The 17960-nt window shown below is 40.7% G+C and overlaps 1 protein-coding gene across 3 annotated transcripts in view; it reads right to left on the bottom strand.

Annotated features, from left to right (window-relative positions):
• Positions 1-16770, bottom strand: part of MRPL22 (mitochondrial ribosomal protein L22) — a 36248-nt gene extending 19478 nt beyond the window's left edge. The window contains exons 1-2 of one of the 3 annotated variants that reach the window (XM_010829394.1): positions 16651-16770; positions 16528-16570 (exon numbers count right to left, since the gene is read on the bottom strand). In XM_010829394.1, the coding sequence (XP_010827696.1) occupies positions 16528-16570; positions 16651-16678 (71 nt within the window). In that variant the 5' untranslated portion in view covers positions 16679-16770. The remainder of the gene's footprint in view (positions 1-16527; positions 16571-16650) is intronic. The other 2 variants (XM_010829393.1, XM_010829395.1) reach the window with 2 other exon arrangements.
• Between the last annotated feature and the right edge of the window lie 1190 nt (positions 16771-17960).

Below are 17960 nucleotides of genomic sequence, written 5' to 3'. Positions count from 1 at the left end.
ACTCCACTGCCCGCGCGTCCCCTCAGCCTGCCGCTGCCGCCGCTCCCCACCACTCCTCTATAATCCTTTTAAAGTACTGGTGAATTTAGTTTGCTAAGAACTTGTTGAGGATTTTGCATCTGTGGTCATCAGGGATATTGGCCTGTAATTTTTTGTGTGTGGCACATTATTTGGTTTTGGTATCAGGATAATACTGGCCTCATAAAATGTGTTTGGAAGAATTCTGCCCTGTTCTATTTGGGGGGAGAGTTTGAGAAGGACTGATTTTAATTCTTTGAATGTTTGGTAGAATTTACCAGGGAAGCCATCTGGTCCTGGACTTTTGTTTGTTGGAAAGTTTCTGATTACTGATTCAGTCTCCTTGCTAGTAATCAGTTTGCTCAGATTTTCTATTTCATTATGATTCAGCCTTATGCTTCCCAGGTGGCGCAGGGCTTGGTAAAGAATCCACCTGCCAAACCAGGAGACACAAGAGACGCAGGTCGATCCCTAGGTTGATAAGATCTCCTGTAGGAGGAAATAGCAATCCACTCCAGTGTTCTTGCCTGGAAAACTCCATGGAGGGAAGCCTGGTGGGCTACAGTCCATGGGGTTGCAAACAGTCCAACATGACAGCACACACACACACACATAGATTCAACTCAGCCTGAGGTTACGCGTTTCTAGGAATTTATTCATTTCTTCTAAATTGTCCAATTTGCTGGCATATAATTATTCATAGTAGTCTCCTTTTTTTCAATATTTTTAAAGTTTATTTATTTATTTTGGCTGCACTGGGCCTTCACTGCTGTGCATGGGCCTTCTCTAGTTGCTGCAAGTGGGGGCTACTCATTAGCTGCAGTCCGTGGGCTTCTCACTGCAGTGGCCTCTCTCGGGCTCTGGGTCGCAGGCTTCAGCTGTTGCGGTGCATGGGCTTAGCTGCCCTGCAGCATGTGGACTCTACTGAACCAGGATCAAGCCCATATCCGCTGCAGTGGTAGGCGGAGTCTTAACCACTGGACCACCAGGGGAGTCCCATAGTGGTCTCTTAAGATCCTTTGTATTTCTGTGGTATCACTGTCACATTTCTTCTTTTCATTTCTGGTTTTATATAATAAAGTCCTCTCTCTTTTTTCTTGTTGAGTCTAGCTAAAGGTTTGTCAGGTTTGGGGGATTTTTTTTTTAATCTTTTCAAATAATTAGCTCTTAGTTATCAGTATTTTCTCTTGTCTTTTTAGTGTCTAGTTCATTTGTTTCTGCTTTAATTTTTATTATTTCCTTCTTTCTGACTACTAACCTTGGGCTTCATTTGTTCTTCTAGTTCCTAGAGGTGTAGAGTTAGGCTGTTTCTTGGAAGATTTTTCTTATTTCTTGAGGTAGGCATTTGTTGCTGTGAATTTCCCTCTTAGAGCTGCTTTTGCTGCATCCCATAAATTCTGGTATATTGCATTTCCATTTTTCTTAAGGTATTTCCTGACTACTTCTTTGACTCATTGGTTATTCAGTAACATATTATTTAATCTCCTATACCTCCTCCCATAGACACACTGAGTCTACAGCTACATATGGAACAATATCTTCTCTTAATTATAAATGTACTATTCTCAAAACAAAAACAAAAGAGGCACTTTAAATTCAAAGAAAGTCTATTTCTATTTTGTTATGTTTACTTTAAAATTATGACATATCATCATGTGTCACTTAAAAAAAATTCTGTTCCTTGATAAAGACTTATACCTGACAAATAAAAAATTAACTAATAAGATAATGCACATTACACAATACAGGTGGAGAGTCTTCATAAAACTGTAAACTGAGCACCATCAATTAACATTTAAGCAGCACTTCTGTGTCTTGTTTTGGCTATTGTATTTGTCAAACTTTAAAATACAGGCAATTAACATTTCAGCAGCACTTCTGTGTCTTGTTTTGGCTATTGTATTTGTCAAACTTTAAAATACAGGCAACAAAGTGTGTGTGTGTGACTATACAAAGAAAACAATTATGTATTTGAATATGTATTTATAACAAATCAACAATATCAGCACACATCTGCTGTAGATCTTTGAAGCAAAAATGTATTCTGTTACTAATAAATTTGAAATTAAAAGCAAAAAAAAAAAACAAAAACTAAAGGCTGGCTGGATGACAACACATCAGGTACACAAGAAGAAAATTATCACAGCAGTAGGAGAGGTTGGCTCACAATCTTGTCATAAATCCCATGCCCACCATGGCAACCCATAACTGAGAGGGAACTCAACACTCAGAGCTTCTCTCTGAGAAATAAAGGGTTCAAACTCCACATCTGGCCCTGCAACTTTTAAGACACACACTTGAGAGATGAACCCCCAAAACACCTAATTTTGAAAACCAATTGAGCTCACGGCCTACAACCCACAAGCCGGAGACAATCAGAGAAACACCTCTTAAAGAGTCAAAATCAGAAACTCACTCACCCCAATGCTCAGCTCAGAGACAGCCAATTTCCACACTTACAATAAAGGAGGCTCACCTGCTTACATTAAAACTTCAGCCTGAGGATTTCCCCAGCAGTACCACGGTTAAAACCGAGGTCTCAGTGCAGAGGGTTCAGAGGCTCAATCTCTGGTCAGGGAACTAAGATCCCACAAACTATGTGTTATGGCCAAAAGTAAATTTAAACGAACAAACAAACCAACCCTCAGCCTGAAGGGCAAGTTAACACACACATTTAGGAGCCTGCTGCAACACTCTCCAGGGAAGGAGCCTGGTAGGCACCATCTTTGCTCTCTCCTTTACCATGCTCCAGAGAACCAGTATCTATCTCCCAGAAGAGAGCCTTTATATGCATCTGGTACCCCAGGAGGTAACTCTTGATTGTCTGGCTCTGGAGGTCAGAGGAGCTTACGTTCCTGTTCACATGGAACTGTAGTAATAGGTGTCGCCCAGAAAAGAGCTTATAACCCTGTCTGGCACCATGAATTTTATGACCGCTGCCAGGGGACACTTCTACATCACTTGGCTCTGGTAATCAGAGGCTTAAACTTACTTGTGGGTCCCTCAGGAATGCAACCAATGGCGAAAGAGTTCTTAAACAGTTGCCACCCCTGGGACACAGCAAGAGGCAACAGACCTTTGAGGTGTGTCTTTCTATGAAGGTGGCCTACTAGCTAACCATCCTAACTGGCCTGGAGGCAAGCTTCTAAGCAAACAATACATATCAAGGGGCTGACTGTAATCCTTTCCAAAGTTGGGGCTGGTGGTGGGGAGGTTGTAGACACTATTTTAGCACTCATCCTCTGCCAGGCTACAAAGCACCAGTGTCTCTGGAGGGGAGCTTTACACACGTCTGGTATAGCTTCTGCAGCTGACGTCCAAGGGATGCCCCTTGATCATCTGGCCCTCATGGTCAGAGGGGCTTGTGTTCTGGGTCTCATGGGACTGCGGCCATTGGGGAAGGATGGTTCATGGCAGGCCACCATCCTCAGGTGACTGCACAGAAGCAGACCAAGGCACACTCCTCAGTCTTTTTATGGAGGAGACCACACTGCAGTCCTGGAACTTTTGATTGAGTGAAAAGCCTTAAGTCTGCAACACATTAGTAGCCTCTGAAGCAGCTCTCAAGAATGCAGGCTGGGGTCTTCCCTGGTTTCCAGTGGTTAAGACCTCATGCTTCCAATGCAGGAGGCACAGGTTTAATCTTTGGCTGGGGAACTAAAATACTACATGCCTTGCAGTGCAGCCAAGAAACAAAACAAAACAAAAAATAACGCAAGCTGTAGACATCAGCTTGGAGCCCTTTCTCTGCCTTACTCCAGCTTACCAATATCTTCCCAAAAAGAAGCTCATACACTCATCTGGAGAGAGTATCCTGATTTTTGCAACCACTGCCCAGAGGACAGATCTCCTGGCTCTGGGGGCCAACAGGGCTTACCTTTGTGGCCCCCCAGAACTGAATATATTTGCATACTTATAAATTTGCTGCCTGAGGGTCTAGCTTCCAGTCAGACTGAATCCAGGTGCTGAACTCCTCTTTGGAACACTATTCTCGGCACAACCTCAACAAATGGGAGCCATTTGCCACTTGTGCAAACACAGAAGTTTGAAAGACAAACAAAAGCTGTGGCAGGGATGAATGAAAAGTTTCACCTCCTACATGAGGCCACTCCTTCAAGACTGGGAGAAGTGGTTGTTTCTTCTACTGTATAGAAACCAACACAGAGAGTCAAGTGGAATGAAGACACAGAGGAATATGTTCCAAATGAGTTAACAAGATAAAAACCTCACAAAAAATTCTTAAGGAAACAGAGATAAGTAATTTACCTAATAAAGAGTTCAAATTAATGGTAAGCAAGATGCCCACTGAATTGGGAAGACAAATGGATGAAAAGAGTGAAAACTTCAACAAAGAGTGGAAAATATAAGAAAATATACAGTCCATGGATTTCTCCAGGCCAGAATACCAGGATGGACACCCCTTCCCTTCTCCAGGGAATCTTCTCAACCCAGGGATCAAACCCAGGTCTTCCGCATTGCAGGCGGATTCTTTACCAGCTGAGCCATAGGGGAAGCCCAAGAATGCTGGAGTGGATAGCCTGTCCTTTCTCCAGGGGATCTTCCTGACCCAGGAATCGAACTGGGGTCTCCAGCACTGCAGGTGGATTCTTTACCAGCTGAACTACCAGGGAAGCAACAGAAGTCACAGAGCTGAAGAATTACTGCACTGAAAAATACACTTGAGGAATATCAACAACAAACTCAATGAAGCAGAAGAAAGAATCTGTCAACTTTAAGAAAAGGCAGTAGAACTCACCCAAGCACAGCAACAAAAGGAAAAAGAATAAACTTCCAACCAAGAATACTCTATCTGGCAAAGTTACCATTCAGAATTGAAGGAAAGACACCAGAAAATGGGGATAGCAGGAACCTACCTCAACATAATAAAGGCCATATACGACAAACTCCAAGCAAACATTTTTCTTAATGGTGAAAAACTGAAACTATTTCCTCTAAGATCAGGAACAAGACAAAGGTGCTCACTCTCACCACTATTATTCAATATAGCTTCACAAGTTTTAGCCACAGCAATCAGAGAAGAAAAAGAAATTAAATGAATCCAGATTGGAAAAGAGGAAGCGAAACTCTCACTGTTTGCAGATGATATGATTCTACACATAGAAATGCCTAAAGGAGCCACCAGAAAATTACTAGAGCTGATCAATGAATTTACAGTAAAGTTGTAGGATACAAAATTAAGAGAGAAATCCCTTGCATTCCTATACACTAACAACAAATAGTCAGAAAAAGAAATTAAGGAAACAATCCCATTCGCCACTGAAACAAAAAGAACAAAATTCCAAGGAATAAACCTACCTAAGGAGACAAAAGACCTGTATGCAGAAAACTGTAAGACACTGATGAAAGAAATCAAATACGACACAGATGGAGAGACGTACCATATCACTGGATTGGAAGAATCAATACTGTGCAAATGACTACACTACCCAAAGCAAGCTACAGATTCAACGCAATCCCCACCAAACTACCAAGAGCATGTTTCAGAGAACTAGAACAAAAAATTTCACTATGTGTATGAAAACAAAAAGACTCCAAATACCCAAACAAACTAGACAAATAAGAAGGGAGCTGGAGGAATCAACCATCCTGATCTCAGACTATACTACAAAGCTATTGTCAGTCAAGACAGTATGGTATTGGCACAAAAACAGAAATACAGATCAACATAACAAAATAGAAAGTCCAGAGATAAATACACATACCTATGGGTACCTTATCTTTGACTCGGGAGGCAAGAATATACAGTGGAGAAAAGAGAGCCTCTTCAATAAGTGGTGCTGGGAAAACTGGTCAACCTCATGTAGAAGAATGAAACTACAACACTTCCTTACACCATACACAAAAATAAACTCAAACTGGATAAAAGACCTAAACGTAAGGCCAGACACTATAAAACTCTTAGAGGAAAACATAGGCAGTACACTCTTTGACATAAATCACAGCAATAACCTCTTTGACTCACCTCCCAGAGTAATGGAAATAAAAACAAAAATAAACAGTGGGACCTAATTAAGCTTAAAAGCTTCTGCACAGCAAAGCAAACTACAAACAAGACGAAAAGACAACCCTCAGAATGGGAGGAAATAAATGCCTGTGAAACAATTGAGCAAGGATTAATCTCCAAAATATATAAGCAGTTGATGCTGCTCAATACCAGAAAAACAAATAACCCAATCAAAAAATGGGTGTGAGAACTAAAGAGGCATTTCTCCAAAGAAGACATACAAATGGTCAACAAACACATGGAGAGATGTTCAACATCGTTCATTACTAGAGAAAAGGAAATGAGGTAACACATCACACCAGTCAGAATGGCCATCATCAAAAAATTTACAAACAATAAATGCTGGAGAAGGTGTGGAAAAAAAGGGAATCCTCTTGCACTGCTGGTGGGAATGTAAACTGATAGAGCCACTATGGAGAACAGTATGGAGATTCCTTAAAAACTATGAATAAAATTACCATATGACCCAGCAATCCCACTACTGGGCATACACCATGAGGAAACCATAACTGAAAAAGACGCATGTAAGCCAATGTTCACTGTACCACTATTTACAATATCTAGGTTACAGAAGCAACCTAGATATCCATCGACAGATGAACGGATAAAGAGGTTGTGGTACATACATACAATGGAATATTATTCAGCCATAAAAAAGGAACATGGTTGAATCAGTTCTAATGAGGTAGATGAACACAGAACCTATTATACAGAGTGAAGAAAGTCAGAAAGAGAAAAATAAGTATCGTATGTTAACGCTACTAACGCTTTCTGGAATCTAGAAAAATGGTACTGATTAAGCTATTTTCAGGGCAGGAACAGAGATGCAAACATACAGAATGGACTTTTGGACACAGGAGGAGAAGGTGAGGGTGGGACGAACTGAGAGAGTAGCAATGAAATATATACATTATCATATGTAGAAAAGCTAATGGAAAGTTGCTGCGTCACACAGGGAGCTCAACAAGGTCCTCTGACAACCTAGAGGGGTGGGATGGGGGTGGTGGGTGGTGAGGGAGTGGACATATGTATACTTATGACTGATTCACTTTGTTGTATGGCAGCAGCCAACACAATATTGTAAAGCAGCTGTCCTCCAATTAAAAGTAAAAGCAAAGAAAAAAACTGAAATACATATATGTAGACAATTGCTTCAAGAGAAAAAAAAAAAGAACTGAAGGAGAGAGTTTTCTAGACAAGCAAAAGCTAAAGGGGTTCCTCATCACTAAACTGACTTTACAAGAAATAAGAAACGCTCAAGGAATTTCTTTAAGTGTGGACTACTATAACTTTAAAAGTATAAAAGTTATTTAACCACTGGAAATTTGAACACTGGACATTCAATACTTTTAAATAAGATACACTGTGAAATATTTATTGATGAAATAATAAACTATCTGGGATTTGTTTCAAAATATGATGGGGGAAAGCAAGGGCCAAAGAAAAAACAAGAAAGGCCATGAGTTAATAGTGCTGGAGTTGGATGATGGGTTCATGTGGGATCACCATATTGTCTACTTTTCCTTGCATCTGGATATATTCAAATAACAACAAACTTTGGTGCTTCCCTGCTGCTCAGAATATAGTCCAAGCTCCTTAATAAGACATAGAAGGCCTCTCATACTCTAACCCCAAGCTGACCATCGTAGCTTATTTACCTTAAGGCACAGACATTCATTGTTCCCTGTACAAGCCACATACTTTTATATCTTTACACTTTTGCTCACATTGTTCTCTCTTCCTTATCTCCTGAATGAAACGCATGTCCTGTTTTAAGTCCCAGCTCAAATGTCACCTCAATGTGAAGCATTGAGCACCTCAACGTGAACCTGATTCCTTGTTTGAGACAACCAAACCACCGCCCCCCCCACCCCCGCCTTAATATTAATACTTTGTTCTTGCCAGCTGTACAACAATGAGTTGGACTACTCCTGAACTATTAATAAGATGACTGCAAAACAATGAGTTCCTGCAGTAAGTGTATCAATTTAAGCATCTCAAGGGCACGTCTGACATCCTTTGTATTTCAGCACCAAGGACAGTATCTGGCACATTCATACTGAGTGAAAATTAATCTACACTTAAATATTCAAAGTTGTTGTACGCTGGCAGACTCTCACACAATATATGCAATTAGATTATACACTTGGTAAAGTCTTTGCTTTTAATTCTCAAACCATTCAGGCTAAAGAATTTTAAAAATGTATTCTTCTAGTGGCTCATTTCTCCTACTCTACCTCAAGTTCACTGATCAGTGCCATCGAACCTAACAAAATCTGTACCTTTGCCATCCACCTTTAGGTTCCACTATTTTAACTGAAAAGCACAAAACTAGGACACATGACGTTAGAGGACAGAATTTTCTAATAAAATTATAAGCCAGGTGATGAGGGCAGACTATAGAATCCAGCAGACCTGGATCTAAATCCTACCTCTAATCCTAGGTGAATGGCCTTGGGGAAGTGATGTAACTTTCGAGGCCTCAGTTTTCTCATCAGTAAATGAGTAATAATAATTATCTCATAGGCTTTGTTTTGGCTGCACTGTGCAGCATGTGGCATCTTAGTTCCCCAACCAGGTGTTGAACCCACAGCCCCTGCAGTGGAAGCACAGAGTCTTAACTACTGGACTGCCAAGGAAGTCCCCCCTCATAGGCTTCCTGAAATGGAAAGTCGCTCAGTCGTGTCCAACTCTTTGCAATCCCATTGACTGTACAGTCCATGGAACTATCCTGGCCAGAATACTGGAGTGGGTAGCCTATTCCCTTCTCCAGGGGATCTTCCCAACCCTGGGATTGAACTCAGGTCTCCCACACAGCAGGCAGATTCTTTACCAGCTGAGTCACAAGGGAAGCCCAAGAATACTGGAGTGGGTAGCCTATCCCTTTTCCATGGGATCCTCCTGATCTAGGAATCGAACCAAGGTCTCCTGCATTGCAGACAGATTCTGCACCAGCTGAGCTACCAGGGAAGCCCATAGGCTTCTTAAGGAGCTCAAATGAGATACTTTAAGTAAAATATTTAATCTGACACATTAATGAGGCTCAATAAATTTCAGATATTATTACTTTTAGAATGAGAAGAACAATACCTACTTCATTCTGTTGGCAGTAGATAAATAATTAACATACAACACCCCACAAAGTCTAGCACATGATATACACCAGTACCTAGTATTAATTTTTAATTAGGCCCTCTGAACAATTCATCTCTTCTGTTCTCAATAAGTAAATAAATAAACACTTAGCAGATTTTAAAAAAAAAAAAACACTTTGAACTGCAAACTTCACATTACACAATTTCAAACCTCCTCTCATGTTTATAATCATGGTCAAATTTGTTTCTATGAAGCTGTGATTCATGAGCCCTAAGTTAGGCAATTTTTTTTATCTACGAGAAGAGGAATTGGTGTACTTCATCTCCAGGGTATCTCTGAACCTTAATCTCCTCTAATCTCATGCCTAACAGCAGGATTTCAGAAATATGAATGGCTTGGCTTCTATTTAAAAAACAAACAAAACTGAAAGGCAACCAGGATCACCTTTTATCACTTTGAAATTCATACATCACTACTGATATTTACTCTATCTTTTCATTTACTAGGAAACCCACATCCCTTTACCTTCACTGTTATCTCTGTAACTTCAGTGAAGGAAGGTAGGCATGAACTACCAGTCTAGAGTGTTCGTACACAAAACATACACACAGGTTCCCACAGTACAGTGAGACTGCCAGAACTCAAGCAGAAAGTGGATGGTATGCTGGAACTACCATATGAATTTCCCTACTCTCATCATTCTGGTGTTTTATATCTACCAGTACTGAAGGATTAAGTTTAAGTAGCACTTTTCAAATCCTGCCCATAGTCATTTGGCATTGAAAAGTAGTTCAGCATTGAAAAGTAGCAGATCCAAGCCAAATTTTAGGATTAAGAGTTAAATCAAATAAGAGTATCTGAAACTTTATAAAGTCACAATTTGACAGAATGAATACTTCCTCTTTGTTACTCAAAGTTTATTTAGAAATTTAATACAAGGTATACCTAAGTCCCAAGTGAAGATAATACTGGCCTCCAGCTCAATCTTAGGAGAATCACGTTATTAGATGCAACAAGGTAAAAAAAATTCTTTGTTCCAAATTTACTTCAGAGAACATCAAATTAATTCCACACTTGAGACTGAATAAAAGAACATACTCTCTCCTGACTCAATTAAAATCTAAAAGGGCTGAAGTTATATATATATATACACATATATTCTCAGGCACGCATGCATGCTAAGTCACTTCAGTCATGTCTCTTTGAGACCCTATGGACTGTAGCCCACCAGGCTCCTCAGTTCATGGGATTCTCCAGGCAAAAATACTGGAGTGGGTTCCCACGCCCAACTCCAGGGGATCTTCCTGACCCAGGGATCCAATGTGCATCTCCTGCGTTACAGGCAGTTTCTTTACTGCTGAGCAACTGGGGAAGCCCTGTATATTCTCATAACTCAATATAATTTTACTGTGTGAAAAATCAAGGACAAGCAATTAAGGAAACAGGAATTTAGCAAACAAAAAAAAGTGAAACCAACGTTGGTCTTGGTATCTTCATATCTTCAAACTTCTTATCTCTTCCTTGCTAATTAAACCTCCAGTATCTCCTCCCTCATCCTCAGTCTCAGCTGATAACTGTGCTTCTTCACTGAGATAAACAATCAGAAGAGAACATCTACAAGCTCCCACCACCTAATCTACATACTTACCAGCATCCGTATCCATACACACTTACGACTATACCTTCACTTACTACTATAATTCAAGTCTATGCACTAACCAGGAGCAATATCATCCCCTGCTCCCTAGATCCCATTCCTTCTCACCTACTCAAGAGCACTGCTCCCACAATTCTTTCTTCCCCCTTTAAATCATCAATTTTTCTTCTCTATTGGAACATTCCCATCAGCAAACAAATATATTCTAGTATCTATCAAAACAAACTGTCCCCAACCAACTTCCTCGAACTACTCAAGCAAAACTCCTTGAATGAGTTACCTAAATTCCTTGTCTCTCATTCCAGCCCTACCATTCACCCTTAATCACCCTCTCTCCAATCGTGACACCAACACTGCTTTATTAAAGTCACTGAAGATATCTGTGTTGTAAAACCCAGTGGACAACTCTCACCCAGAATGATTTAAGTATCTCTGGTAAAAGGGATCTGACTACTCAACGATTCCAACTCTGGGGGGGGGGGGGGTTCCTCACACCACCACCAAGCAACACTGACGTCAGTTGGGGGTCCTACAATTCAATTCTGACACCCTCTACCTGGGGATAGCAGATTAAGGCCTTCTCCCATAAAACCATCATCCACTTCAGATACCAATTACAAGCCCAAGTTGCTACCTGTGCTTCTGACCAACTGCCTATATAAATCAAAAGGTTCTCATGACCCCCTTTTTGGGTTTGCTAAAGCAGCTTATAAGATTCAGGAAACCTACTTAATCACTAGATTACTGACTTTTAACAAAAGATTGAACCCCCTTTTCTTCTTATGGAGGCTTCATTACATAGGCAGGATTAACTCATTCACTGGCCATTGGTAACTGATTCAACCTCCACTCCTTCCCCCATCCCTGGATACCAGGAAGTGGTACAACTGAAAGTCCCACCCCTCCATTCATGCTTGATTCCCCTGGCAACCACCACCCCGTCTTCAGTGCCTTCCCAAACTCACCTCATTAATAAAAACCCTGTGGAAAGGGGCTTGTGAGGAATAACAAGAGACCCATTTCACTTTATGCCTCTGAAGTCATAAACTGAGACGAAACACCAAAGATGATGACAAAAGAAGCTCCCAAATCTATGGCTCAGGAAATTCCAAAGGTTTTGGGAGCTATAAGCCAGAACCATGGACAAGCCTCAAATAATGGTCAATTTTTCTTTTTTCAAAAGTAAATGCAAGCACACACTTGACTTCTATTTGACTCCTTTTAACTAAAACATTAAAATGCTGCTGCTGCTGCTGCTGCTAAGTCGCTTCAGTCGTGTCCAACTCTGTGCGACCTGATAAGACGGCAGCCCACCAGGCTCCCCCGTTCCTGGGATTCTCCAGGCAAGAACACCGGAGTGGGTTGCCATTTCCTTCTTCAATGCATGAAAGTGAAAAGTGAAAGTAAAGTTGCTCAGTCGTGTCCAACTCTTCGCGACCGCATGGACTGCAGCCCACCAGGCTCCTCCATCCATGGGATTTTCCAGGCAAGAGTACTGGAGTGGGGTGCCATTGCCTTCTCCGAAATAAAAGATAATTAAACTGTACCATTTAAATCATAGTTTGTGGTTCATGGGACCTTTGTCACTTTTCGGAAACACAACCTGAATTGATTAGGAGTAAAGTACCATAGTGTATACAATTCACTTTCAAATGATTGAGGGGAAAAAAAGCATATATATTTATAGAGAGCTAAAATTATGAGTTCAGCTGATGAGTCCAGCTGAAGGACATTGTAATATTCTTTTAACTTTCCTATAGAATTGAAATTTTTCAAAATTGAGGGAAATATTTCATCCATTAGCACAAGGGCCACTGCCCATACCACCAATCATCACTGTGTAGTTACAGACATAATTGTGTACCATTATTGTGCTTTTGTTTGGTTATCGTGTCCCAATGCAAAGATTCCTACACTAAGGATGAGGAAATTACAAGTCAAACTATGAATACTATATGCATTTTTCTGGGAACATGTTTTGTGGCTTTCATCAGACTCTCAAAGAAGCCTGTGACTCAAATTTAACAATCACTGACCTAAAGGGCAAGGAATCGCAACTCCCTCAGGTCATAGGTTAAGATTAATTAAAAGAGCACAAGTCGACATGGTAGCCATATCTGCTGGTCATAGCTATCAGAACACTGACAGCATAGATACATTAAAAACAAGAGATAATTTCTCTAGGTAAAGGTGCACTTGAAAACATGTGCGTTATTTTCAAATATCTTTTGATATTGATTTCTAACATAATTCCACAGTGATGAGAACAGACTCTGTATGATTTCAACACCTTTAGACCATAAAATATTTGCACCTTGTTTTATGTCCCTGAATATGATCCAGTGTATCCTAGTCTATGGGAACTTGAATAGAATTTTTATCCTACTGTTGTGTGAAAATTGTATAAGTCTTAATTACGTTGAATTGATTTATGGTTCTTTTCAGGTCTACTATATCCTTCTACTTTTCTGTATATTCATTCTATTAATTTTTGAGCATTTGATATTGAAGCTCCAAGTAAAACTGTTAATTTATCTACTTAAAAAATAACTGTAATAAATAGTGTAACTATAGGCAACTCTGTTCTGTATTTTCCAAGTCTCCTGTAAATGTGTTATCATACTGTAATAATTAAAAAAATAAAAAAGAGGGGAAAAAAAAGAATTAAAAAAAAAAAGTAGAGCTGATGGATGAAGTAGGTAACCTCATCTAAGAGTGTTGAGTACCCACTGATTGATTCTAGCATTAAATATGATTCCTCTCAAACAACTTCACAGCAGGATCATCTCCAACACATTTTCACAGTGCCATGCACTATAAGACATTTTACGTATTAAGTCTCTTAATTCTCACAACCATTCTTGAAGTTAAATATTATCCTCATTCTTTGATATGAGGAAAAACTGAAACTGAATCTCAGAGAAGTTAAGCAAATGACCCGAGGCTACAACACTTGTGCCTGACAGAACCTGACATCCAGTTCTATCGCCTGAAGTCCAGTGTTTCTCAAATCTATCACAATGCTGTCATCATTCTTCCACCAAATTGCTGATTCATAGTATTTCCAACTTGATTTTCTTGTGGAGAATTTTAACATATGTACACCTTAGTAATTAGTGCCTTCAAACTTTTACACCGGCTCTTCTATTTTTAAAACACCAAACCATACTCTTCACTCTTTAAATTTTAACGTCACCTCTTCCAGAAGGACTCCCCTGATAAACCCCTTAAGGGGCTCATCACTCTTGTCCCTCCCATGTGTGATACAGCACTATTTTAAGCCAGAGAATTTTCTGTTTAGATCCTAGATTTGCCATGTAACCTTCAATAAGTCACAAAATTTCCCAAATGCATGCATCACTAAAACGGGAGACTTAAAATTTAAAGGCTGGAAATTGTCCATCTGCTACCAAATATAACCTATAGAAAAGTATTTGATGAGCAACATTTTTAAATCCAGTTCAGAGTCTTTACAGGAGGAAATGCACTCAACTGACTGCCACAAGCCCTACCACTCTTTACAACCACGTCTCTATAGTTCATTTCTATTGTCTGTCTCGCATTTGGTATGCAATGGGGTTTCCAACCACTGGATTATTATCAGTTATACCTTTTCTATTTCATTGTCATGTGGTCATTTCCCCACTATAAAGTCCAAAATGCAGATTCCTAAATTATGTGACTTCAAAACTAGAAAGCGATTACCTAGCAAAATCCAACCTTCCTGTATCACACAGATGAAAAGACTGAAGCCAAAGTGCTTTAGTTACTTGCTCAGAGGTTCCCAATACAAGTCAATGTGGGACAATTTAAATCAACCACAATAAACAAAACATTCACTTTGTGCAAGACCCTACCCTGGAGCTACAAAGTAAAACAAGAATCGTCCCTAACTGTCCAGGATATACAAGGTAGGAAAGGACAAAGATATATATATATGAAGCCATTATTTAAGAAACACATGCTAAAATAAAGAAGAAACTGGTTTCATTTTTTTTTAATATTTATTTTTTATTTATTTGGCTGCACTGGGTCTTAGTTGCAGCATGTGGGATATTCATTGCAGCACGCGAGATCTTTTAGTTTTGACATGTGGGACCTAGTTCCCTGACCAGGAATTGAACCTGGGTCCCCTGCAATGGGAGCATGGATTCTTAACTGCTAGGCCACCAAGAAAGTCCCCATTTCTTTCATTTTTAGTGAGATCATGAAAGGGAAACATTTAAACAGGGATTTGAATAATGAACACTGCTGGATTGTTTTGTTTTGTTTTTAAGATTTTCCCATTGCCTTTACTAACAGAAAAACGTATCTTCACATTCGTTCTCAATCTGACCAACTGGAGCAGCACCCTTTCTCCCAGAGAAGTGCATTGTCAGAAGAAATGGAGAAGGGCTTTGAGGGCTGCCGTTACTAACAGAAAGTGAGGGCACAGCATGAAAAAGCCAAGAAATATGTAAAGGCACAGCATAAACAGAAGAAGTAAGTAAATCAGCATGACTGAGGGTAGAGTGATGGAAGATAATCTACAAAATCAAATGAAGACAAATCCTGAAGTACCAGTACTTCTTATTTTCTTCTTTAGCCACCTCTTCATCCCTTAAGCAAAGAACCTAAAGCAAAGCTAGATATAATAGGAACTCAATAATAGTTTATAATGATAAAAACACTAATGGCAGCTAAGATTTAGGGTGGGATTATTATACGTCATGCACTGCATAAAACACTTTATAAACATTATTTCATTTAATCCTAATTTTAAAATCTATTAAATAGGCATTAATAATCCTCTCATATCACAGAACTGAAGCTTAGGAAAAATAAGTTAACGTTTCCAAAATCAAATAGTTAAAATGTGGATTCACAACTTATCAGATGTCTCCAAAACCTATGAATTAAACCAAAATTAATGTTAACAAATACATCAATCAGAAAATTTACAATCAGATTATCAACCTCCACATAGCAATAGCTGTACTAAATTAGAAGGAAAATGAGAAGCGGGCAGAGAAAGCCTCTTACCAGTACTGACTAAAGTTCATTCCCTAACCTTAACAGCAGCAGCAACCTTAAGGAACGCTTTGTCTTGAGGTCAAAGAATCCTCTAGAAAATACAGTATAAAGCTTCAAAATTCTGTAACTGTGGGACCTTGGGCACAGATCCCTATTTTACACTGGGGGGCTTCAATTTCCTCGTCTGAAAAAAATGGGTATAGCAATACCTACACTATGTAGGACGCTGTAAGAATGAGATAATGCGCATAGATTTTAACACGTCAGACACGATGTAAACTGCAGCTGTCTACAATACAATCACTGCCCATATAGGCAGATAGATAACTAGAAAAGTATGCTCCCAACTTGGTGGGAGAATCTAGGAAGTGTCCAGAAAAGGCATTTACAACGTCCCTTCGGTCACTGATAATCCTGGTCCCCGCAGGGGTATGCAATACGGGGGTAATAAAAAACGGGGTGGCAAAGCTGAGATTCTGGTGTACCGTTCGCCAGCCTCAGGGCATAAAGCAGAGCCTGGCACTTAAGCTCTCAGAGGATGAGATGGTTGGATGGCATTACCGACTCAATGGACATGAGTTTGAGTAAGCTCCGGGAGTTGGTGATAGACAGGCGTGCTGCAGTCCACGGGGTCGCAAAGAGTCGGACAGGACTGAGCGACTGAACTGAACTGGACTGAGGCCGGGACCCTTCCGCAACTCCAAGGCGACAGACTTACCCCAAGGCCAGCTTCCCCCTGAGATTCTGCACCCATAACGCACCTGCAATATCAACACAAGTCGTTAATTCAAATTCCCACCTCACTCCTTTCTTCCACCACTTAACGATCAAGAAATCTTACCCAAACGTTCCAGTATAACCGCCGCCATCTTTCTCCCTCCGTCTACGGAAGCCTCTGAGTTCAGAACGCCGTGTGCGCAAAACGCATGCGCAACTCCCGGGGTTTTGTTGGGTTTGTTTGTTTTTTGTCCCCTCCCCCACCCCCGCTTCTTATCGCGATACCCAGCCGCACCTGCTTTCGTGGTGCTGTCTTGGAAACCGTCAACAACAGGCTGGTGCTTAAGGCGGAGTCCCGTCAGCCTTGCTTCGGAATGGATTACTCAATAAGGGCCAAACTCGAGCGAGTTTCCGAAAATTTGTCGGGATCCAGAAAAACTGCGAAGCCTCAGTTCAGTTCAGTTCAGTCGCTCAGTCGTGTCCGACTCTTTGCGACCCCATGAATCGCAGCACGCCAGGCCTCCCTGTCCATCACCAACTCCCGGAGTTCACTGAGACGCACGTCCATCGAGTCAGTGATGCCATCCAGCCATCTCATCCTCTGGCCTCTCCTTCTCCTCTTGCCCCCAATCCCTCCCAGCATCAGAGTCTTTTCTAAGGAGTCAACTCTTCGCATGAGGTGGCCAAAGTACTGGAGTTACAGCTTTAGCATCATTCCTCCCAAAGAAATCCCAGGGCTGATCTCCTTCAGAATGGACTGGTTGGATCTCCTTGCAGTCCAAGGGACCCTCAAGAGTCTTCTCCAACACCACAGTTCAAAAGCATCAATTCTTCGGCGCTCAGCCTTCTTCACAGTCCAACTCTCACATCTATATATGACCACAGGAAAAACCATAGCCTGACTAGACGAACCTTTGTTGGCAAAGTAATGTCTCTGCTTTTGAATATGCTATCTAGGTTGGTCATAACTTTCCTTCCAAGGAGTAAGCGTCACAAATGGTCTAAAAGGATTAGGAAAACAGACCGTGAACCAAGCCAACTAACCTGGGAGGACTTCAGTTTTCTCAAAACAAAAATAAGTATCACTAGGGCACAGGCTTGTAAAGACCACTAGACATTGTATGAAAGTTCTTTTAAAGAACCCAAAGTATCAAGATGCTAGTCACTCAGTGGTATCTGACTCTGCGACCCCGTGGACTGTAGCCTGCCAGGTTCCCCTGTCCATGGAATTCTCCAGGCAAGAACACTGGAGTGGGTTGCCATTCCCTTCTCCATGGGGTCTTCTAAACCCAGGGATCGAACCCAGGTCTCCTGCATTGCAGACAAATTCTTTACTGTCTGAGCCACCAGGGAAGCCCACTATGTATACAATAAGCCACAAGGATATATTGTACAGCACAGGCAATATGGCCAATATTTTATAATAACTTTCAG

The sequence above is a fragment of the Bison bison genome, unplaced genomic scaffold (assembly GCF_000754665.1).
Source record: "Bison bison bison isolate TAMUID 2011002044 unplaced genomic scaffold, Bison_UMD1.0 scf7180017864505, whole genome shotgun sequence".
Classification (NCBI taxonomy): Eukaryota; Metazoa; Chordata; class Mammalia; order Artiodactyla; family Bovidae; genus Bison; species Bison bison.
This window is presented reverse-complemented; position numbering and strand designations above follow the sequence as displayed.